Source organism: Sapajus apella, unplaced genomic scaffold, assembly GCF_009761245.1.
Source record: "Sapajus apella isolate SASKATOON/1434 unplaced genomic scaffold, GSC_monkey_1.0 scaffold6, whole genome shotgun sequence".
NCBI classification, from domain to species: domain Eukaryota; kingdom Metazoa; phylum Chordata; class Mammalia; order Primates; family Cebidae; genus Sapajus; species Sapajus apella.
The window spans coordinates 68662062-68688020 of NW_022436946.1; the positions used below are offsets into that span (position 1 = coordinate 68662062).

Here is a 25959-nt window from a genome sequence, read left to right on the forward strand (position 1 = left end):
GTATATTAAAAAAAAAACCAACATATTGAAGAATAACTCTAGCAAAAGGTACACAAGATGTCTACACAGAAAAGAATTCTCTCATTACTTTAAATGAATGAAAAGATATGCTAGGTTATTCAGCTATAAAACTTAATTGTAAAGATGTCAATTTCTCCCAAATTTCTTTATAGGTTCAATCAAATATCAATCACAATCCCAATTTTTAAAAGTAGTAACCAAAACATAGATGCTAGTATTTACATGGAAATCCAAAGGCCAGGAATAGCCAAAATAGTCTTGAAGAACAAAGTCAAAAAATTTACACTGATAGATATCAAGACTTAGTGCAGTTATTAAGATAGCATTAGGCCTGGTATGGTGGCTTATGCTTTTAATCCCAGCACTTTGGGAAGCTAAGGTGGGCAGACTGCTTGAGCTCAGGAGTTTGAGATCAGCCTGGGCAACACAGCAAGACCCTGTCTCTACAACAAATTTAAAAATGAGCCAGGCATGGTGGCACATGCCTATAGGTCCCAGGTTACTCAGTAGGCTGAGGTAGAAGGATCACTTGTGCCCAGGAGGCAGAGGTTGCAATAAGCTGTGATCACACCACTGTACTGCAATTTGGATGACAGAGCAAGACCCTGTCTCAAAAAAATAAAAAGACAAAAACGAATATGGAATGGAAAAGAATCCAAAGCCAGAAACCATACATAGAATCTACTAATTTACAAGTCAGTGAGATAAAGGAAGATTTTTTTTTCTTTATTCTTTAGAGACAGAGTCTCTCTCTGTCGCCCAGGCTGGAGTGCAGTGGTATGATCTCGGCTCACTGCAACCTCAGCCTCTCAGGTTCAAGCACTTCTCCTGCCTTAACCTCCCAAGTAGCTGGGACTACAGGCGTACACCACCATGCCCGGCTAATTTTTTGTATTTTTAGTAGAGACAGGGTTTCACCATGTCAGCCAGGATGGTCTCGATCTCCTGACCTCGTGATCCACCCGCCTCAGCCTCCCAAAGTGCTGGGATTACAGGCATGAGCCACTGCACCTAGCCTAAAGGAGGATATTTTCAATAAATGGTGCTAGGTCAACTGGATATCCATTACGAGAAAAATAATGAAACCTGACACTTGATCTTACACATATGTAAACATTAAACTCAGCAAAAATATAAACCAGAAGATGAAAGATAAAATGATACATCTAAAAATTATGGAAATATTGGCTAGGCACAGTGGCTTACGCCCGTAATCCCAACACTTTGGGAAGCCGAGGCAGGCAGATCACCTGAGGTGAGGAGTTGGAGACGAGCCTGCCCAACATGACAAAACCTCGTATCTACGAAAAATACAAAACCCTGTCTCTACAAGAAATACAATGGGTGTGGTGGTACATGCCTGTAATCCCGCTACATGGGAGGCCGAGGCAGGAGAGTCACTTGAACCACAGAGGTGGATGTTGCAGTGAGCTGAGATTGCACCACTGCACTCCAGCCTAGGTGACAAGAGAGAAACTCTGTCTCAAAAAAAAAAAGAAAAAAAAAATATGGAACTATCTGGCCTGATGGCAGGATATAAATACTTCCTTACTGGAGAAAACACTTGCTTCTTGGGCTAGAAAGCACCAGCAGGCACCGGAAAAATGTGGGAACAAATTTTACTATCTTTCCACATGTTCTTGCTTTTAAAGATTGGAACTATTCTCTCCTTTGTCTTGCCAATAGTTAAGATTTATGGCTCTTTGTTAAAATACCATTTAATCAAATCCACTGCTGCGAAAGAAATACTTCTGAGGTGAACCCTCCCAGGTGATGGGTAGAGCACATGTTAACAAACTTCTGCTTGTTTTTCTATTGTTAATCAGACTTGTATTTGCAGGAGAGTGTCTCAACTAAGAAGCTAAAAAGGGAAAGAAAAATAATTATGTTTTTTCCCTTACAAACACATATTCCAACTAATGATTTATACCCAGATCATATAATTACCTCTTAAAAATCAATGAAAGAAAGAAAGAAAGAAAAAAAAAAAACCAGAAAATTCAGCAAGACTGCAACCTGGGTGACACAGTGGCAGTATGTTACAAGAGAGTATCCACATGGCCAATACATACATGAAACAAATGTTCAATAGCAGACATTAAGGAAATACGAAATGCAAATTAAAACCACAATGAGACAGATACCACTAGACAGCATCAGAATGCCTAAAATTAAAAGCCAACAATACAATGACTGCAAAGAACAGGAGCAGGAGCAACTTAACTGCTGGTCTAAGGTTAGTACAACCACTTTTCAGACCATTAGGCACTATCTTCCAAAGCTGAATACATGCATATCCTATGACCCAACAATCCCACTCTTAGAATACACTCAACAGAAATTTGTACAAATGTGAATCAAAAGACACCAAAATATTCATAGCAGCATTATTCACTAGACAAAAAACTGTTATCCATGTACATGTGAATAAACAAATTACAGTATATTTACACTAATTAAATACTATATGGCTAGAAAAATCAACAGAGTATACATCATAAAAAATGGATGAGTTCCATACACAACAGTGAGGGAGCAAACACAAGAATACACCCTGTATTATTTCATTCTGTGGTGTCAGAAATCAGAAAATGATTACATTTGGAAGAAGAGAGGTACTGATTAGAAGGGGGATCAAGGAGGTTACTGAAGTGCTAGCAATGTTCTACTTTTTGATCTGGGTATTGGTTACAAGTATGCGTTCACTTGTGTTATTTCATTGGGCGCACTCTTGTGATTTTGGCAGCTTTCTGACTGTATCCTTTACTATATTAATAAGTATTACTGGTAGACAATAGCATTCATTTAAAAACATTAAATTAGGTATTAAGAGTACTATTAACAAGCATATTTGATAAAGATTATTTTCTTAATCATACCCATTATGATAGATGGCAAGAAAATATGAAATGTAAACACTTTCCACCAAATGCTAGGAATAAGAATCTGTTCCCAACCAAAATAATGTTTTTTTGTGTATGTCCCTGTTTGCCTGGGACTGAGGCATTCTTTGGACAATTGACTTTCAGCAAAGTCCCTGGCAAACATTAGAGCAAGCCTCACTTTGTACCAAAGTTCCCCCTCAGTCCTATTAAAACAAATAAAAAATTAATACATCCAATCTGGCAACTTCTATCTAGACAATGATCATCCTATTAACGATCTGTTTAAATATCTTTAATGGTACCCTGAATTCTAAAAAAAAATCTAATGACATTCGAAGTCCACCTAGTCTTATTTCGTATTTGCATACTACCATGTTACAGCTTGCAGCATAACTAGACAGTCTCTTGTTCCTGAAACATTTTATTCTTTGTCTATGTCATCCTCTTCATCTGAAATACTCTATGATTTCCCCCCATTTAAATCCTAATTTGTTTCTTCAAACTTCGCCATCACCACAAAATATTTCCTTATTTCTTCAAAATTAGTTCCTTAATTTCTCCCTCTTCTGAATTCTCATAGCATTTCAGTTATGTGGCTCTCATGACAATCTCTATACTTTATTCAGCATTATTATTATTATTATTTTTTTTTTTGAGACGGAGTTTCGCTCTTGTTACCCAGGCTGGAGTGCAATGGCGCAATCTCGGCTCACTGCAACCTCCGCCTCCTGGGTTCAGGCAATTCTACTGCCTCAGCCTCCTGAGTAGCTGGGATTACAGGCACGCGCCACCACGCCCAGCTAATTTTTTGTATTTTTAGTAGAGACGGGGTTTCACCATGTTGACCAGGATGGTCTCGATCTCTTGACCTCGTGATCCACCCGCCTTGGCCTCCCAAAGCGCTGGGATTACAGGCGTGAGCCACCGCGCCCGGCCTATTCAGCATTATATTTATGTATCTCTGTGAATCTCCCACACTGAACTGCAACCTCCCTGGGACACTCTTTTATTCACTTATCTATCCTGAGAACATTTATCACAGTACCCATGCAATGGAAAACCAAATGCTTGAAAAAAGATGAGAGCTGTCATATAAGAACAGCTTCTTTATCTCTTCTAGAAAGTATCTGTCAAGCCCGCTGAGAAAAATAACTCAGTTCCATTGCATTTTCCCTCCACTCTTTCTTTTATGTACCTTTTAGCAAATAAACTTCCTTTGCTACAGGATTCAATACTTTTCATATACCCTATATAAATGAACTGAAATTCAAGATTAAAGAACATAGACACAGTTTCACATCATAATTCTTAGGTGGTTGGTCTGCTTTCTCAAGCTATCAAACGGTTTTCTTAACTAAAGAAATAAGTCTACTGATTTAGACACTCTTACCTTCTAATTTAGCTAGAAGACTTGATTCATTTTTATTCTTCAGAGTTATCGAATCAGTAATAATAAATTCAGAACTCTTTTCATCTGACATCAAAGGTTCTTTGAAATGAATATTTTGAACAGACTACATGAAAAAGAAAATCAAATAAAGTCCAATAAATAGTAGTAATACTAATTTCTTTTACTGTTCAATATAGTAAAGTCTTACCTACATATAGATTGCTTGTAAAATTTTCTGTTGTAATGACATGTAGACTCACAAACGTCCAGCAAAGGTTAATTGCCTGAATTACTAGTTAGCGAAGGGTCATAACCATAAATCTGGCCAATTTACTTTCAGTGGATATATTAATCAATTGCTAAAATGTATTTCACTTAAAAATGCAAAGGGTTGGAAAGTTTGAATTCAACACAGAGTATGCCTCGTGACAAGAAAAAAAAATTAAGTATTTTGTTACTGTGATTGCTATTTTATCACCAAAAATAACATGTCAAAATTAATATCAGTATAACTTAAGACAGTAGTTACTCTAAATCCAGAAAGCAATCTTTTTGACACAATTATGCACTGTTCTCTAGGACAGCCAGGATTAGAAAAAATTAATACTTAAAGCATAGATCGTGAAAGAGAGAGGCATTAACAAAGAATATAAAATCGAAAAGACCCAAATCATGATACCAGGGGTTTAACTCAATTATAGTAAGAGCATAGCCACTAAAAATCACAATGTACCATGAACTAAAATTATTTCCTTTCTTTGAAGTCCACACAAAGTTGCTCTGCCATTTCAGGAGGTCAGGATTGATTATTTATATCCTCACCCCTGCCCCAATACAATTTACTCTCTCATTTTTTTCTAAGATGTCTTACCAGAATCATATGATTAAACGTAACAAAAAACAAAACTTGGGGGCAATAGCTCCCCGAGTCATGTATTCCCAAACCCAGGGCAACTAATCTGCTTAAACACATCCCTTATAAATATTACTTCATGATTCTCTTAAGAGATTGTTGATCCTGGCTTTACCACCTTGACCTTGGAGAAATAAAAACTTCCCACTGGCAGTCCCACACCTCTTGGAACACTACTGCAGACATATGAACTACTTGTAAGTCCTTTCCCCAGAAAAAGCTCCCTGAATCCTGATCCTCCCAGATCAGGAACCCTTAATTCATATAATGATATAGAATTAAAATACCTTTAAATTTCTCAATTCACAGGAATCATTTCCACTTGGTTTAGATCCAGGCACAACCAAATCTCGGCATCCTGATCTAGAGGTCTGTCTTTTACCCAAGAAACAAAATAATTTTAATATTAAATTTGAAAAAAATATTTTCAATGTTTTTCATCTTAAGTTGGCTTTTTAACAATATACATACATTTTATTGAAAAAAATCTCTTAAAAAGACATTTCTTAAAGTGACATAATTCCAATACAAGGGTGACTTAGCTAACAAAATTAGTTGCTGGGCAATGACAAAAGTGGCAGAGATAGGTGGTTCCCTACTTCTTTATTATCTAATAAGCAACAACTGGAATCAAGGTTAGACTGTGGGAAACGCAAAGTATATAGATGAAAATACATTTCTGATTACAAATAGGTAAAGGATAAGAACCGGGGCATAAGCACTTCTGTGGGCCTTCACAGTACCTAGCACTGTCTATCAATAATAGGAACCAAGAAAATGGCTGCAGTTTTTCTGCTTTTGTTTTTAATTTTTGGGAGTGGGAGAACATTTCCTTTATTCTTGAGCTAGGTATTTGAAATAGAGACAAACAAGATGAAATGACAGTGATAAGACTTCAAAGCTTAACCTCGATGACCAAAATGTTCTTTTAATGTCAATAATGTCAACGTTTAGTCAAGTCTAAATATAATAGAAATGTAATTATAAAGGATGCTAACTAAAAAAAGTCTGTTGTATTTCTAAAGTTAATTTGCAAAATGGTTCTCTGGACTGTAAGGAGCCTTTTCCAACATAAACAGTATTATAAATGGTGATCAGAATTAAGAATAGACCAAAAAAACTCTCCTTTAGCTGAGCTAGATGCTACATGCCCATTTCTTAACAGGGAATAAACATGCAAATTGAGGGAAGGGGCACACACTGGATGTAATAAACAGTATTTCATCTCTACCTAATTGGTCCCACTTCTTGAAGGCTTAGACTGAAGCAAAAGAATGAATAATCATCTTTCCCACTAACAGTGATTCTCCCCTGGAAATATTCGTAGCAAATATTTGTTCCCAGACCTCCTTCCACCCGTTACGGAGACTCTCAAACACAACAGCAAGAGATTCTTATTAGAGAGCCTACCCATAAGTGAAAAATCCTCAAATATCAGTCTTTTAAGCTTAATGCTGACTTAATATTTTTTCCTATTTGTTAAAGTTCCTTTAATGAATACATTTAATGAGTGAAAAAGCAAAGTCATTTTCTCCACTCATTTCTTTGTTCCTGATAGCATTTAGACTTATTATCTTCTAAAGCTGAATAAAAATTTAATCATAATTACTATTACTCAGTAAAAGACTTTAAGACCATTCTGCCATCAGTCTTCACATATGGACAACAAATCTTAAAAATTAAAATTCAACATACCTTTTTATAAAACTTGGTACAACTGAATCATCTCTCTTCACATCATAATCTGGGCTATTTAGAAGGTTAACTGGGACTCTTCCAAATGGGCATGACTAAAAATATTTTGAAAGATTGAATAACCAACTAGGAAATAAAAACCTAACTTTCACCACCTTAATCAAGCAGATTGAAAATAACTTACCTGTTTAGTTTTGTTAGTGTGTTTCAACGGATTCCGATAACCTATTTCTGCATCTTGTGGGGGCATGTTCTCCCTAAACAGAAAGAAAATACCCCCAATTTTTCAAAGGATAATATTAATATGTACTTCTACTCTACTGCGAAAAAGTATTATCACATATATGAAAACATACACGTAGCTACATGTAGTTACATTAAAAAACACACACGTATTTACAAAGAAAACTGCTTTAGTTTCCTTACCCATATAAAAACCTGGCTTTAGTAGCCTGTCCTCTGGAATCACAACTGTTGACCTTATTCTGTAAATGCCCAAGTGAACTGGAAAATGATTCTTGGGCAGTTAATACTGCAGACGCTGTAAAAATTTTGAAACTATGATTAAATTTGTAAGAAATAAAAAAGTACAAAAAAGTAATCTTGCAAATATTTTAAAAGTCAATTCATAGTAAATACTTGTCCCCAAGTAAGATATGCAGACACGAAGATGTTACCAAGATAATTCTGCAACAACTTCTTCAAATTCTCTTAAATTATATAACTATTCCCCCACAGTAAAAGCACATTCCCTATTTCTAAAAGCAAAAAAAAAAAAAAAAAAAAAAAAAAAAAAGATAAATTTGCACAGGATTGTAAAGACTTTTTTACTTCTCAAAGTCTTACCTCCTTTACAATTTAATCTTAGATTTTGACCATTCTACAATAAATAATATTTTTCTACAAAATACAATCCTGAATCTTTAAGTACTACCTATCACAGAAAAGCATTAGTATACATTAATATTTACATGATAAAGTCTTCTTTTCCTCCTCTGAAAGCAGCTGCTTTTTTTGAAGGTTTAAATTCCGGAGGGCAATTTCTAGCATTTCTAGTGGTACTGCTCCGCGTTCTACAGCTTTTTGAAGAAGTTGTTTACTTTTGTTAAAATTACCTAACAAAGCAAAAAATTACTGTCATTTTTAGCCAGTAATTTTCACCCACCACCCAGATACTTATTCATCAGGACCTAGGAAAGTTTTAAAAAGACTTAAGCAAAAATATTTATTCCAAGTCTCATGTACTTTATTTCATAGGCAAATAAACAATCTCTCACTACTTCTGCAGATAATCAACTCTCCTCTGATAACAATATATACCAAATAGTTTCCTTGAAATACGTAGCTGACATAATTGTGGATTCGTTTATCACTACTATCCACTTTCTGAAGTAACAGAAGTGTTAACAAAGCAGTTACCAAGAGGGGACAGCAAAGGCGAATCACAACAGTTAGAAACAGGAGTGTATTCTAGATGTTAAAAAACTGCCAAGAGCACCAGTCTCTTACAACATGCTGTAATAAGTATCATTCATAGTGACATTTAGTTAAGGGAAGAATGATATCTTTTTTTAAAAAGCATCTTCCATCAAAAGGATTTTTGGGGAAAAAACATAACAAATACAGATTAATCTTTAGCTATCGCAGCTATACCAACCTGCAAAAGAATGCAGAATAACTGAGAAACTATCATAATTACCTTTCTGAGTATGGTCAAGTTACCAAAAAAATTGGTAAACTTACACCTAGTATCTGACTTATAAATATTAAATGTATACATCACATATCTTACAGAATATTATCAACACTTATGGGAACCACTGAGCTATGCTATGCACTTGGCACTTAGGGTATAAAAATGCTTATGAAATGACCTCTAGCTTCTGGTAGTTTACACATTTTTAAAAATATATTTGATAGTGATTAAGCCTACATTTATTGAATAGTGGTAGAATTTCATGTATTGTGTATTTTAGCGCAAGGAAAGAGAGAAAGGCTTAGATTAGAATTAAGAAGCTTCATTAATGAGAGCTTAGTATTGAGATCAGAGATTTAAAAATCTGGTAAAAATTGAAATGTCCTCCCCATCCCTATAAAAATACATACACATCAGACTGTACATAGGATTTCAGGGATGTTGCATTATTTCCTGATAGCCAAGCCATCAACTGTGCTCAAAATAATCATAATCTGACCACACCGCATTACTGTACAATGCATTTGACCACACTGCATCACTGTGCATTACTATCACATTACAGATAAAGTGGTACAGATAAAGTTCGTCTTTTTTACAGATAACTCAATTTAAGAATTTCAATCTTTATGTGTGTAAAATTTGTGGTTGTTATTGAGAGGCTACAATAAGGAGAATGGAGAGAAACACATCTTGCCAAATTTTCTCTAACAAGCAAGAAGGCATCAATTTTTCTAAGCAAGAAAGGGATAACAGTTTTAAAAAGTAACCTGATAGTACAAAGAACAGACTGGAGAAGACGATGACCTATTCAGAAGTCATCTGAATAGGTAAAAATTCAGGGTTCTCAAATCATTTCTGAGCTATATAATTCTTTTCTCCAGCCTCAATCCTGGAGAATACTCTCCAGTGACTAATCCCTGCTATGGAAACCATCATGAGGATTCTGCTAGGGTGAATATGTTTATCACTGGCAGTAAATTGGATCACAGTTGCAGAGGAAACAAGGCAGAGGGAGAATGGAAATACCTGGCCAGAGGGCAGACTGTGTATTCAAAGGCCCCAGAAAATGAGAAAAGACTAAGGAAAAGCCAGGTTAAAAATGTCTGAGGAAGAGATTATCATGGTCCTACCCAAAAAATCCAGACTATGAAGAACCAAGTGAGCAAGAAAGAATTTCTGCAGCAGTTTACTTTTTTATTTTAAAGAACTATCAATTAATGCTACACGCACACTCTCTCTCTATCTCCCTCTCTCTCTCTATAGTTTACTTGACCACCAAGTTATAAGTTATACAGCTACATTTTTATGTACATTTTGGTGCTATGAAGCCATAGCATAAGAAAAGTTTATGTAAGCTCTAGCTTAAGTATCTTTTTTTTTTTTTTTTTTTTTTGAGACAGTCTTACTCTGTTGCCCAGGCTGGAATGCAGTGGTAAGATCTTGGCTCACTGCAACTTCCGCCTCCTGGGTTCAAGGGATTCTCTTGCTTCAGCCTTCCGAGTAGCTGAAGGCTGAAGCACCACTCCCACATAATTTTTTGTTATTTTTAGTAGATACGGGGTTTCATGATGTTGGTCAGGTTGGTCTCGAACTCCTGATCTGCCAACTTATATCCTTCATCTTACAAACACTCAGTGAAGAAGATACTTTCCTTTAGATGTTTCCTGAATTTAACTAATAGCACATACACAATGTTCACGCTCATTTCCCTGGATTATTCTTTATACACGGAAAGGCTAGTGTAACAGATATTCTCTGCATTTACGTTTAGGTGGCATTTCCCTACCCCCACCGCCCCATATTCTCATCTGATCAACTTTAATGTCTTTTGCCTTAATTTCCACTTCATATATATGATTTAATATTAGGATGTAAGTTGCAGTAAGTTACCCTTTACTTAAAATTTGAATTTGACATTTTCAGATTACCTTGTGACAGTTCAAATTGTGCAAAAGATACATGAACAAAAGCAAATTTCTTGCAGTTTGCTCTGGCCATTTGAAAGTAGTCACGTGCATCATCTGGTTCTTGAATACTGTAATAAAAGACTGTGTCAAAATTTAAGAAAAATAACGTAGCTACTTAAATTTGATAATGCTTCATTAAGTTTTCCAAAAGACCTGGGGTATTGCTTTTTTCTGTGGATAAAATTAAATACTAATAAGTTATTTTTTCAAAATCTTTTCAGGTAGTTTAAAATATAAGTAAACTTTTGTGGAAACATGTACATAGTAAAGAATTTACATCAGTCTCTTGTTAATTATAAGCAAAAGCATTTGGTTAAAAAATATTAATTTTCTCACAAGTAATACTGACATGCTTTTATTTTCTCTCTTTGCAATGCAGTTACATATTATGTAACATAGTTAAACATAGTTAAAATGCTAATACTTACGCTTTTAATTCAGCAAATCTGACTTGAATTCTAGCAAAACTCTCATTTTGGCCATATTTATCTGGAGGAAGCGCTTCAATTGCTTGACTGTAACGACCAATCAATTTATTTAAAAGAACATCACTTAGAGGAACACTGTTTTTCTCTAGTTTGAGCAACAAATTCAACCAGTCCTCTGGGTTGTTTGCCATCATCATAATTTGGTTAACAGTTCCCGAGTTATCTAAATAAGAGGAACAAAATATATCACAACAGAAGACATAAAACAAATGCCAAATTGCATTTTTCCTTCAAAATATTGCCAAGCATTTGTACTCTTACTATCAATGTACATAAAGTCCTTGTAATACTTTTTAAAATTGTAAAAATTCATAAGTAACTTATTTACTATGTATTTATCTTTTATGAAGACATATGTTATCCAAAAGCTACATATTTTGATGGGAAGAAAAAAAATTGAAAGTGTTTTTTAAGTAGCCTTTAAAAATTATACATAGTTTAAGGAAATCTTATGCTGTTGCAGGATAATTATAATTTTAGCATCCTATCTATCCAAAGAAAACTAAGTTTCTCCCACCACCACCTGTACTAACTTTCCTAGAAAATTCTCCCATCAATGACTTATTCATTAAACTTACTGCTCCAGTCCTAACATAACCTTCTTTACAACCTTACCCATCGAACATTATCTCTGTATACCTCATACTTACTTGTAAAACAACCAAATCAGCTTTACAAAAAATAAACAACTGTTATGATCATTTTCTTCTCTGCAAGTAGCCTATATTTCTCCTAGAGGCCCTGATAATTTCTTGGTCCAACAAACTCATAGCTACCACGGTCTAGAGCATTGGAATTTATTGGACCTCTTATGACTGTCAGGTTTCTCTCTGTGGAACCCTTACCTACAGAAACAGCAAGGACAGCCTTCAGACATAATTATCACACTTGTAATGTGCGTTTTACTCTCTTCAGTATTCGCTTCTTAAAAAGACAACCTGAATGTCAGTCTTCTCTTCAGGATATTTCGATTATTACTAAGCATTATTAAATTCACATTTCCAGAGAAGCTATCATTCCTTCTATCAACTTCAGTCACCATCAGCAAAACTTTATTTTTATAAATAAAATTTGTTTCTGCTTTCTACTAAAATATAGTGCTTGCACAACTTTGCTTTATCGTCTGAAGTTTAATTTGGTCTGATCTTAACTTTCTAGTTTTATCTCCGATTGCTTTCCTAAGAAATTAGTCTGTGAAAATGTCTAAAGAAATATACATTGCCATCTGTAGCTTTGCAGATGCATTCCTCATGCCTGAATACCCTATTCTTCCTCTAATCAACAAATATAACATTTGTGTTTTATCATGCTAGTATTCCTGTGATGCCTGGCATGCATTACAATGTAGCATAGTGAAAATATAAATTCTCATCTAGAAAGAAACTATGGTTTTAAGCATCTCTGAATCTTCCTCAATACTTAAAATACTCAATTGTCTTGATGTATAATCTTTGTTAGTGTGACATAATTAATTAAAATTATACTCTATTAACACTCTGCTTAACACCGAAACTATCATTGTCTAGGTTTTTTCAAAGCGAACATAGTCTGCCACCATAACTAGATCACAGGTTCTTCCATATATTTTCAATTCCTCATCTATTTAATGGTTAGCATATATGTAACAAAATTATCCAAATGTCACCATTTAAATGACCACAATCATCTGAACTACAGTTAACAATCTGGCTTCAGAGCTAATACTTTTAGCAGAGCTAGAGTATTATACTCCGGACACTTTCACCCATTAATCATTGTTCAATAAATGTTTATGTACCTACCATGTGCCATGGGCCATTCAAAGTTCTGTGGATTTAATAGATAAAAACCCTGCCCTCATGTAGCCTACATTCTAGTGGAGGACAAAGACAATAAACACATGAGTAAATTGTAAATGATGTGATTAGTACTATTTCTTTACCTTACAGGATACTCAACAAACAGTTACTAACTTAAAGGAAAAGAAAAACTCACCTGTAGTATCAGTGGAAATTTTATTCAAGCTTAGCTCATCAGTAAGGTCTTCATTTTTAAACTTATTTTTAATGTCTCTCACTTTGTTCATTATGGAATCAATTGTCAATTCTCTGCCACTTAAATCCTCAGACTCCATTTCTAAGAAAAAAACTGAACTAGTCATAATTCCTATTTTAACTAGCATCAAAGCAAAAAAAAAAAAAAAATGCGCTTTTCAGAACCCAGAAGACTAAAGCATTAGTTTTGTGAACACACCTAAACGCAGCTATTATAAGGCTAGTATTAATGGAGCTAAATGCGCAACAAGGTACACATCTTTCTAATTTGTTCAGCAAGGTTTCATAGGCCAAGTATACTTTTTTCTCCAATATAACATCAATGACACCACACTCTAGAAATCACTCTAGAAATCTGTAAATTTAAGTCATTAAAAAAATATGATGGAGTGTATGCTTGGATTCTGGTAGTGACATACACATAAAGATTGCTTGGATTCTGGCAGTGACATAGACAAAGAATTCGTTTGGCAATGGAAATAAGAATTCCTTTATTCGTCTGCTTCACTTGAGTAAATCTTCACAGTGAGAGTGCTTTCAAAACAGACTATGAACATTATGGGACTTTATTGATAATTAGGATATCCGCAGGTTTATTCTTGTGCATATCTGGCAGAATCATGATTTGCTACCTTAATCCAATACCAAGAAACTACAGTACTCGTACTGAGCACTTGCTTATCTGTATGGTGGTGTTGTTTGTGCAATAAAGTGTATGCAGTCTTCCTGTTAAATCTATCTTTGTTACTCTCAAAGACAGACTGAGAGTGACTGCCCCGTCTTCAGCTTTAACAATTTTAAAAAGCTGTAATGTTTCAGCAAGCGATACCACTCCACCTCTGAAGTCAAATTTGAAAGGTAACTCAGATCACGGCCACCCTCTCCTTTCCCAGTTTTAACAGGCAAACAAAAGAGACTGTCTTTTGAAAACGATCTTGAGCGCAAGTACCCCACCACCCCTCCTTTCCAGCGTGGACCACACCCACTTCTTCCTCAAGAAAACCTCCTGCACCGCCCCACCCGCCAGACCCGCGGAGGCAGCGAGACCTCCCCTCCTCCTCCAGCTCGTTTAGCCGCGTCGCGTACCTGGCTCCGAGCTGCTCCCGCCTCGCCCCACCCCTCACCGACCAGCGCTGATAACGATCCCATACACCGGCTGCGGCAGTTCCTCCGTGCGCCGGTGACACAGAACTTACCTACAGTAAGCGGAGCTGGGGATATGAAGAGATGGAACCCAAACTCCTTTCCGCAAACGTTTGAATTTCCCCGTCGCTATCACTACGGCCTCCTATTGGTCAATGCGAGTCACGTGGAAGCGTCTGTAGTGATTGGTTCGTGCCCGCCGGGCCGCCCCTCCTCCTGCTTTTGGCAAGGCTCGCCCCGGAAGAGCCCGGGCCTTGGCCCCCACCCTTGTGGCGCTTGGGCGGGTGCTGTTACCCTGCAGGCGTTCCCCGGACGCCAGTCGGCGGGCTTTCCTGCACTTACCAGTTTAACCAGGCTAAATTTTTGCCTGGGAGGTAGTCACTCCCGGGCAAACTTCGCCGGTGAGAGGAATACAGGGGCGCGGGAGGATGCTTCCAGCATCAGAACCTAAAATATGCACCTTGGGCCTGCCCCCTCCTGACCCCACCACCACCATTCTCCTTCGTTCCCCGCGTTCCTCACAGCCTGGCTTAGAGAGGATGTGGCCAGAAAGGATCTTTCACAGAGCTAGGTTCGGCCCTGCAGCCAGCTCAAGAATTTCAGTGCTTTTTATCCGAGCTTCCGCTTATGCCCTTCCACTATCCTTAAATGACTCCTTGCTCTGTCTTCAAGCCAAGACCCTCCTTTTCGTCAAAATTCTGAGCAGAACTCACACGCCTATCATGATTGCCCTGCCTGAACTCGCCTTATCAGCCCCCCTCCCTCCGAGCCTGCCCCACTTAAGGGCTCAGGTGTCCTCAGGGGTAAAAACATCTCCCTAGTAATCTTCGCGGGTGCGAGGCTCTGCCGCTAAGTGGCTTTGTGGTCCAGGGCAACGGTTACTCCTCGTCTGCAAAACGAAAGGGGATGTGTCTGTTGTGCCAGCATAATAACGTGTTCTGCGGTAGGACGGGTTGGTTTTGTGTATGTATAGGAATCTAACTGCAGCTGTCACTTGTTAACTCTAAAGCTGTCCTTGGAACCCTCACATTCCCAGCTCTGTATGGCCACCTAGCAAGCATGAGAGCCCTTCTCAATCACTTCATGCGTCTTTCTTTGTCAGCTAGCTAGTATTTTTGCTTCAGCAGGGCAAAATGACTTGCTATATCATGGTTGGCTAATCACTTACCTTGGCATCATTGCATTTAATGCTGCTTTTGCCTGGAGAGAGTTTATTATTCCTCCAATTCTCTTTGATCTGTTTGCGGCAAGCATTTACCTGAAAATACTGTTGCTGGATGACCTCACCCTAACATTTCTTTCTGTACACTCATTTGTGATCTCCATCTATATGTCAATGACTCCCAAATGTGTATCACCAGCTGAGCTCTCCTCAACTCCATACTCAAATATCCACTGCCTACTTACTAACATCTTCACTTACATGTCTCATATGCATCTTGAACTCAAAATGTCCAAAACCAAGCCCCGATCTTCCTCCCCAAACCTGTTTTTTAACAAAACCTATAAAAGACAAACTCATTGTCCCAAGTTTTTTTAGCCCCAAAACCTTTGTGTCATCCCTGATTCCTTGTCAAATTCATAAGCAGATTCAGGGCTAGCACAAGAAATTCCTGGACTCCTACCCATTCTCCCCACCTCTCCTGCTACCACTTTAGTCCAAGGAATCTTCATCACTTACCTGATGCTACCTGCAGTAGCTTACTGGCTGGTCTCCCTGCTTCTGCCCCTGCTTCACCTAAATTTATTCTCTGACATAGCAAAGTAATCTTAAATCAGATTATGTTACTACTTTGCTCAAAACCCATCAGTGCTCCCTTTCTAGCTTGGAATAAAACCAAAAGTCCTTATGATCGTATGTGACTATTGAGCACTTGAATGTGTCTAGTGCAACTGGGAACTGAATTTTTAAATCAATTAACCTTAATCAAATTAAATTTAGATTTCAATTTGAAAACTGATACCTAATGGGATTATTTTTAAACTTTTTAAACTTTTTTTTTTTTTGCTTTCTTTTTTCTAAATTGGCATTAGTCATGAATTTATTGGAAGATGTTTATACTTGGAAGAACGTAAGTATATGAACTTACTTTTTCAACTGTAAATTTTGTGAGATCCAAATGCAGATGAAGTAGTTCCAGTGAAAGTATCTGAGTATGAAATGTGATGCACTGTAAAGTATAAAATACACTCTGGCTTTTGAAGACTGAATATGAAAAAGTAATAAACATCGATAATTTTAAAAATAGTAAAATGATATTTTTGCTATATTAAGTTAAATAAAATACATTATTAAAATTAATACCACCCCATCACAGACCAGATGAGACTAAGGAGACATGACAACTAAATGAACTGTGATATCATAAACTGGATCCTGAAACAGGAGGATGCCATTAATGGAAAAATTAGTAAAATTCAAATAAAGTCTGAGGTTTAGTTAATGATAAGGTACCAATTTGGTTTCTTAGTTTTAAAAATGTATCACAGTAATGCAAGATCTTAACAACAGAAAAACTGAAGGAACGGTATACAGCAGTCTCTGTACTATTTAATATCCTTGGAATTTTTTGTAAATTAAAAATAATTCAAAAATTAAAAGTATGAAAATTTAATTTCACCTTTTTTACACTTTGATATGGCTAATGGGAAATTGAAAATTACATACATAGCTTACATTGTATTTCCATTGGACAGCAGTGATCTGTAAAATCCTATAGTTTTAACCTATTTGATGTATTTATTTATCTTATTTTCTGACTGTCCAAACCTTACCCCTACTAGAATACAAACTCCATAATGCAGAAATTTTTGTCTACTTTGTTCATTACGCATCCTTATTGCTTAGAACAGTGCCTTGTACTCTTGTAGGCACTGGATAAATGTTAGCTAAATACTAACATTTACAACCATTAGAGTATTTAAGAATCCTATTGTATTTAACACATTTGTATACTTCTTGCAATACGATTGTTCATTTGGCTTAATATAGACTGCATCTGACAGTGGATAGACTTGTTCATATTCAGAGTGAAGCCCTTCACAAAGCAATAAAATTAGCCATAAGATTATGACTTATAGGCCGGGCACGGTGGCTCAAGCCTGTAATCCCAGCACTTTGGGAGGCCAAGGCGGGTGGATCACGAGGTCAAGAGATCGAGACCATCCTGGTCAACATGGTGAAACCCCGTCTCTACTAAAAATACAAAAAATTAACTGGGCATGGTGGCACGTGCCTGTAATCCCAGCTACTCAGGAGGCTGAGGCAGGAGAATTGCCTGAACCCAGGAGGCAGAGGTTGCGGTGAGCCGAGATCGCGCCATTGCACTCCAGCCTGGGTAACAAGAGCGAAATTCCGTCTCAAAAAAAAAAAAAAAAAAAAAAGATTATGACTTATTTTAAGATTATAAGTTTCCCATTTTAATCACATAAATGAATGGTTGTCATTATCATCATGTTTAACTTTGTCATTATCATGTCACATTTTTGCTAATCTTTGACTTTTCTGTCAGCACAGCTGCCTTATTTATTTATGTATTTATATTAATCCCCTCCAGGGAATTTCTTATTCAATTATTGAGGCCATTGTTATACAAGCTCACTAAGGCCCAAACTTTGATTTTAGATATTATTATACATGGATTTACTTTGTATATAGGCAAAAGTTAAATTTCTGATCAATAATAAACCCAGTTCTTACAGCATGCAATCAGTTGTGTGCTGCTTTATGGTGATTTATTCTGGATAAAACATTACTAGTGTATGCTGATTTTAGTGCATTTAGGAGTGATGTGAGCCCATAAGAATGTTGAGACTTGTATGAATACTGTTAGGAAAGCTAAGTATCACAGAATGAACCAAGACATGCCCAAAAGAAAAGAAAAATGCCACAGATAGCTAACAACTTACCTCATAAACAAAGAAAAACAGCAATGGCAGCTTAGATTACGTTTTACAAAGGAAGGCAGCAGTGACAAGTTAGGAACATTACTTGGACATCAAGTATTATTTAATTATGCAGGCAACAAACTATGCTAACAAATAACAGAAAAAAAGCAGGATTCTCAGTTCCTTTTTTTCTTTTTTCTCCAATATGAAGAATAGTAGTAAGACTGACAATCTTAAAAATAAATATAGGATGGGTTATATAAGAAAAACGTTTAAATTCCATCCAAATTATCTGACACAAATGAATTTTTTTTTTCCTTTTTTTGAGATAGGATCTGGCTCTGTCACCCAGGCTAGAGTGCAGTGGTGTGATCTTGGCTCACTGCAACTTCTACCTCCTGAACTCAAGCCATCCTTCTACCTGAGACTCCCAAGTAAGTGGTACTACAGGTGCATGCCACCACACTGGACTAATTATTGTATTTTTTGTAGAGATGGGTTCGCCATGTTGCCCAGGCTGGTCTCAAACTTGTGAGCTCAAGCAATGCACCCACCTTGGCCTCCCAAAATGCGGGGAGGACTTGTGATAGTCTGTGACTACCATCACACCTGGCCATAATTTTTAAAAAATTTATCCATGTTTTCATTGTATGGAATATAGAAAGAGCCTCACATAATTGGTTAATATACCAAAATATCCTGAAGAAAATAAGCAGGATATTGAAAAATGTACAATATAATCCCTGAAACATTGTTGGCAATCTTTGAAAAGTCGTAATAAGTAGAACCAATGATAGCCAGAAATGGACAAGTGTTACCTTTTTGGAAAAGGTAGAATCTGGAAGCTATTAATTTCTATAATCTCAATGCAGATTTTAGACCAATTCTGGAATCAATTACAGAACTGTTTGGAAGCAAAGACACCAACATGAATTCATTAAGAGCAGGCCATATAGAACATACTAACTTCTGATTTTGATTGTTTCTATATTTAGAAAAGGGGAGGCCATAAATACAGAATATCTTAACTTTGGCAAATAAAATGATGAAGACTCTCTTATTGCTTTTGTGGAAAAAAGGAGCAAGTAATTCCCATACTGTTAATATAAAGTAGTTCTGCAACTCTGGATCATTTTTCTCAAAAGATCATTTGTTAATGGTTTGAGAAGAACTTCAGGTTGATCCCTAGTAGAAGGCCTAAGAACTCTGTCTCTGGTTTTATTCTAAACTACATATCTTATCTGTATGACAAACATATAAAATAATGCTTAACTTTTCATATTAATTAAAACAAAAAAGACAAAATTAGAGATACTTTAAAAGAACAAAATTGATAATATGCAATTCATAGAGATAAATGTAAGTCTGTACAGTTAGATTTATGAAACTAATAAAATTCTTAAATACTGAGTGAGAGTCTAGTCAAGCTAAAAAAAAAAAAAAAAAGCATGGTCCAGATTTATTCTCTAGAAACAATAGTAACAGCAAAAACTATAAAAAATAAATGAAATAATGATTTTCAAGCATCAGACATCAGGCAATACAGGACAGTGATCCTGAAGAATAGTGAAACAAACAAGTGAGTCATAATGTTGTCCCCAGATTACTTACTGGTGAGAGTTTCCAAGCTTCAGTGTACAAAGGGAGAATGCAGGCATTGCCTGGCATTCTAAAGTTAAGATGGAACTCATAGTCTAGAATGGCCAAGGAAGGTGAAGTTCATAGGACAAAGTACCAGAGAAAAAGAGCAGAACAGAGAGAGTATCCTGGAAATATGCAGAGGATATCCTTGAGTCTTCAGCTCTGTACTGATAAGTGCAATTGTATACAGAAACTATCCCAAGACCAGGGGAAAATAACAGACAGGGGAAAGAATAAAAGGGAATAATCACAAGAGCTCATGAAGGGCAAGAAATAGTTATTGCTCACAAAGCAGCAAGTAGAAGACTCATGATATTGCCTTAGAACTGGGGCAAAATTAGCCCTGAAGCCTGCAGTGGTCCAGTCTATAAAAGCTTAAAAGCAAACCTTAAAAGAATCAGATAAAGCTCAAGAATATTTATAGAAATACAAGAAAATCCAACTGGGTCAAATTTACAATATCTGGCATCTAATTTTAAAAATTACTAGCCATTTAAATCACAAAAATGTAACTCTAAATGAGGAAGTGGGGGTGGAAAGCAGTCAATTAAAACAGATGCAGAAATGGCACAGATTACTCAATTAATAGACAGACAAACAGTAATTATACCTGTATTCCATAAGTTCCAGAAATTAGAGGAAAGTATATAAACATATTAAAAAGAAATATAGACTATATGAGAAGACCAAAAACAAATGTATAGAGATGAAAAATGCAATACCTGCAATCAAAATTATACTGGATAGGTTTAATAGCAGATTACAGCCTGGAAAACAAAATATCCTAAACTTGAAAACATATCAATAACAAACTATGCAAAATAAGGCACAGAGAAGCAAATAAACAAAAATACAAAAGAAAACCAGTGACTTGTGAAGCAACTTGACATGGCCTAATGTCCATGTGATTGGAGTTTTCAAAAGAAATAAGGGAAAATAGAAGAATGTATTTGACGAAAAAATGGCCAAAATTTGTTTAAAGATGTTGAAAACCATAAATGAACAAATTGAAGAAGTTCAACAGAGTCTAAACACAATAAACTATGAAAACAACACCTGCGTACATTCTTAAATTGGTCAAAACTAATGATAAAGAGAAATATTAAAAGCAACCAGAGGAAAAAATACATATTACACATAGATGAACAATCATAAGAGTAACATTAGACTTCTTGACAGAAACAATGCAAGCTGGGAAACAATGGAGTGACATCTTTATCCCTTTTCCCATTTAGAAAAAAAAGTACAATTGCCTACCAGCACTCATTTAATTTTACATAAACAGCTTTTTGAGGCTAAAGCAAATCTGACTGATTTTCAATGTGAAAATAAAATTTAAAAACTGCTTTTGGAGTTATTTCTAAACATAACTAACATCACAATCATCTGAATCATCAGAATTGTCTATTTTGGAAAAATCAGATTCATCAAATGAATCTTCAGCCAACAACTGTTTGAGAATGATGGTAACATCACACATAGAAATGCTATGTTTTCTAGGATTTGACATTTCAGCAGTTGAGAATTACTATATTTTGTAAATGGAAATACTAAACCCCACCACTAACAGAATGTTGTAAATATTTTATTTTATATATTTTTTATTTTTTTGAGATAGGGTCTTGCTCTGTTGCCCAAGCTGGAGTGCAGTGTTGCAATCTTGATTAATTTCAACCTCTGCCCCCCAGGTTCAAACGATTCCCTGCCTCAGCCTCCCAAGTAGTTGAGATTACAGGTATCTGCCACCACACCTGGCTAATTGTGTATTTTTAGTAGAGTTGAGGTTTCACCATGTTGGCCAGGCTGTTATTGAAATCCTAACCTCAAGTGATCTGCCCACTTCAGCCTCCCAAAGTGTTGGGATTAAAGGTGTGAGCAACCCCACCCAGCCTAGAATGTTGTAAATAGAATGATGTCTTTTGTTTCCAAAGTTAATACATTAAAGCAGTGCAAAAATAATAAAGGTGAGATATTTTGTGGCAAAGTTTTCTTAAGGTAAACACAGCAGCTGCAGGCATGTATTCTTGGGGCAAATAGAAAAAGGTTAAAATACTGAAAGGAAAAGAAAAAAAATCTATAAACCTAGAATTATTATTTCCAGCAAAAATATTGTTCATTATGAAGGGAAAATAAAGGCTTTTTTTAGACATACAAAAGCTGATTTCATTCATCACCAATAGAATAGCAATACAAAAATTATTAAAGGAAGTCCTTCAGGCAGAAAAATTCTGAAACTACATAAAAGAATGAAGAACAGTGGAAATGGTAAATATGTGGATATGTAAAAAGATATTTTTCTTATTTTTGAAATCTCTTTAAGCGATAACTAAAGCAAAAAATAGTAATAATGTATTGTCAGGTTTATAACATACAGAGAAGTAAAACATGCCAACACTCACAGCAGTGCTGGGAGGAGGAAAATGAAAGAATATTATTTAAGGTTTCTTTCTACTACACATAAATTTGATATAATATTACTTGTGATAAGTTAAAGGTGAACTCTATAAACCTCCACTGTCCATCATGGTAACCACTAGCCACATGTAGCTCTTGAGCCCTTGAAATGTAACTAGTCCAAAATGAATGTGCTGTAAGTATAGAATACACACCAGATTTCAAAGACATAGTGTAAAAAGTATAAAATTTACCATTAATATTTATATACTGTTACAAATTATTAATATTTATTATTAATTGAAATCAAAATAATTTGGGTATATTAGTTTAAACCAAAATAGTATTGAAATTAATTTTACCTGTTACTTTTAACTTTTAAAAAATATGGCTACTAGAAAAAATGTAAATTATATATGTGGCTCACATAATATATCTGTTGGACAGTGTACTAGAAACCCTAAAGTAGCCACTAAAATCAAACAAACACACACACAAGTAAAAACCAACAAACCAACCAACAAACAAAAAAACACAGCTTTGACTAAGTGAACAAAAGGCAAAAATAAAAAATATTCATTTAATACTAATGATGCAGAGAAAGAGCAAAAGAGTAAAAAAGAACAGACAAACAAATGGAAAAAAGATAGCAAAACAGTAGATTTAAATCCAACGATAGCAATAATCACATTAATGTATATGATGAAAACACTCTCTGAAAATGGTAGAGATTTTCAAATCTATGAAAAAGCAAAGTTCAACTATCCACTGCCTTCACCAAACCCATCTTAAATATGAAGGCACAAATAGGATAGAAATGAAATACAGAAAAAGATACACCATGCTATCATTACTAAAACACTAAAATCAGAAAAACCTAACATGGCACAGGTCTCTGAAAACAGACTTAAGAGTATTTGGTTATCTGGATAAATGGCCTTTGATCGCTGATCTCAGGTATATTTTGTAAGTATCCTCAGACATGGATCTAGAGTGGAAACTCATCAGAAGTGAGCATGTTTGCTGAAAGTCTAGATAAAATGATTTAAAGTTTAATCCTAGATTTTATATCACAGTTCTTTAGAGAGCTCTGAAAATAATATTATTTCTTCATGATTAACCATCAGAGATAAATAGTTTTTGACACATTTCTTGGCAATGGGCTCAACATACGCGCTATCAAGGTAGGCCTAGATAGTTCAGAGTAGCTAAAAACCAAAACATCTCTGCCAAAAACTACACGATGAGGAAATGAGACATCATTGAAATAATTTGCCTCATCATTAGAGTAAGAGTGCACAGCACTACCACTGTATTCTACATTCTTCATGCCCCCAGGTCACAGATCTGGATAAGAGGACCTAAAGTAAAACAAGAAAGAGCAACAGAAAATAAACATGTAACATAAAATGCTCTCCTGTGATGTACTCTCTTAAGAGGTAAGTTGATATCCCTTATTGTTAGCCAAGTTTTGCATTGCTATAAAGGAATACCTGAGGCTGGGTAATTTATAAAGAAAAGAGATTTAATTGGCTTATGGTTCTGCAAGCTGTATGAGAAGCATGGTGCCAACATCTGTTAAGCTTCTAGTGAGGGTCTCAGGAAGCTTAGAATCATGGTGGAAGATAATGAGAAGCCAGAAAGGCACATGGAGGGAGTGGAAGCAAGACAGAGAAAGGACACATCCCAGACTCTTTTAAACAACTAGATTTCATGTGAACTGAGTAGGAACTCACACATCACCAAGGGTATGGCACTAAGCCATTTACAAAAGATCTGCCCCCATGATCCCCAGCATTGGGGATCACGTTTCAACATGAGACTTGAAGGAGACAAACATCCAAACTATATCATTCTGCCCCTAGTTACAAGTCTCTTATCCTTCTTATATTAGAAAATACAATTATCCTTTTCTCAATAGTCCCCCAAAGTCTTAATTCCAGCATTACCTTCATTCAAAAGTCCAACATCCAAAGTCTCACCTGAGATTCAAGGACAAGCTCCTTCCAACTATGAGCCTGTAAAATCAAAATAAGTTATTTACTTTCAATACACAAGAGTGGCACAGATATTGTGTGGACATTCTCATTCCAAATGAGAGAAATCAGCCAAAAGAAAGAAGCAGCTGGCCCCACACAAATCTAAAATGCCATAGGGCACACGCTGCATCTTAAAGCTCTAAACTTTGACTCCATGTCTCACATCGAGGGCACACTGGTACAAGGAATGGGCTCCCAAGGCTCTGGGCAGCTCTGACCCTGTGGTTTTGCAGAGTGCAGCCACCCACAGCTACTCTGATGGCATTGAGACCTGCAACTTTTCCAGGCTCTGGATGCAAGCTGCCAGTAGCTCTACCATTCAGAGGTCTGGTGTATGGCAGCCCCCTTCCCACAGCTCCACTAGGCAGCTCCCTGGTGAGGACACTTAGCATTGCCCTAGTAGAGTTTCTCTGTGGAGATTCTGCCCCCGTGGCAGGCTTCTGTCTGGGCTCTCAGGCTTTCTGATACATTCCCTGGAGTCTAGGTGGTAGCTACCAAGCCTTCTGCATTCTTCCATTCTGCATACTTGTACAGATAAGACCATGTTGAAACTGAAAAGGCTTACAGCTTGTGCCCTACAGAGTAGTGGGCTGAGCTATACCTGGGATCCTTTGAGCTGAGGCTGAAGACAGAATGGCTGGGATGTGGGAAGTAGTATCCAGAAGCTGAGCAGGGCAGTGGTGCCCTGGCCCTGGCCCTGGACCCTGAAACATTCTTTCTTCTAGGCCTCTGTGTTAGGCCATTCTTGCATTGCTATAAAGAAATACCTGAGACTGAGCAATTTATAAGAACATAGGTTTAATTGGCTCACAGTTCGGCAAACTGTACAGGAAACATAGTGCCAGTATCTGTTACTGGGCAGGCCTCGGGAAGCTTTTACTTGTGGTGAAAGGTGAAGCAGGGGCAGATGCTTCACATGGAAAAAGCAGGAGCAAGAGAGAGAGAGTGGGGAGGGAGGTGCCATATATTTTTAAATTACAAGATCTTACCAGAACTCACTATTGCAAGGACAGCTCCAAGCCATGAGGGATCTATCCCTATGACCCAAACACCTCCCACCAGCCCCCACCTCCAGCATTGGAGATTACAATTCTACATGAGATTTGGGCAGGGAGAGATATCCAAACTATATCAGCCTCTGAGCCTGTGATGGGAGAGACTGTTCTGAAGGTTTCTGAAAAGACTTTGAAGCCTTTTTCTTCTTGTATTGGATAGTAGCACTTGGCTCCTTTTTAGTCCCACTAATTTCTCTAGCAAGTGGTTGCTCCATAGCTTGCTTGGATTCCTCACCTGAAAATGCTTTTTCTTTCTCTGCCACATGACCAGGCTGCAAATTTTCCAAACTTTTATGCTCTGCTTCCCTTTTGTCTATTTTTAAATTTTCATTATATTTTATTTTATTTTTGAGATAGGGTCTTGCTGTATCACCCAGGCTGGAGTGCAGTGGTACAGTCTTGGCTCCCTGCAACCTCTTCCTCCTGAGCTCAAGAAATCCTCCTGCCTCAGCCTCCCAAGTAGCTGGAATCACAGGCGTGCCACCATGCCCAGCTATTTTTTTGTATTTTTGTAGAGATGGGGTTTCACTGTGTTGCCCAGGCTGGTCTCGAACTCCTGAGCTCAAGCAATCTGCCACCTTAGCCTCCCAAAGTTCTGGGATTACAGGTGTGAGCCACCATGCCTGGCCTCTGTTTCCCTTTTAACTGTAAGTTCCAACTTTAAGTCATTTGTTTTTTTGGTCCTGTATCTGATCATAAATTGCTAGA

The 25959-nt window shown here is 36.6% G+C and overlaps 1 protein-coding gene across 7 annotated transcripts in view; it reads right to left on the reverse strand.

Moving 5' to 3' along the window:
* Window positions 1–24157, reverse strand: part of TTK (TTK protein kinase) — a 58010-nt gene extending 33853 nt beyond the window's left edge. The window contains exons 1-11 of one of the 7 annotated variants that reach the window (XM_032275438.1): window positions 15916–16232; window positions 14288–15123; window positions 13033–13173; window positions 10999–11221; window positions 10532–10638; window positions 7876–8019; window positions 7331–7445; window positions 7089–7161; window positions 6905–6999; window positions 5497–5584; window positions 4297–4420 (exon numbers count right to left, since the gene is read on the reverse strand). In XM_032275438.1, coding sequence (XP_032131329.1) covers window positions 4297–4420; window positions 5497–5584; window positions 6905–6999; window positions 7089–7161; window positions 7331–7445; window positions 7876–8019; window positions 10532–10638; window positions 10999–11221; window positions 13033–13171 — 1108 coding nt within the window. In that variant the 5' untranslated portion in view covers window positions 13172–13173; window positions 14288–15123; window positions 15916–16232. Of the gene's footprint in view, window positions 1–4296; window positions 4421–5496; window positions 5585–6904; window positions 7000–7088; window positions 7162–7330; window positions 7446–7875; window positions 8020–10531; window positions 10639–10998; window positions 11222–13032; window positions 13174–14177; window positions 15124–15915; window positions 16233–24139 lie in introns of those variants that run through there. The other 6 variants (XM_032275435.1, XM_032275436.1, XM_032275439.1 and 3 more) reach the window with 6 other exon arrangements.
* Window positions 24158–25959: the final 1802 nt, after the last annotated feature.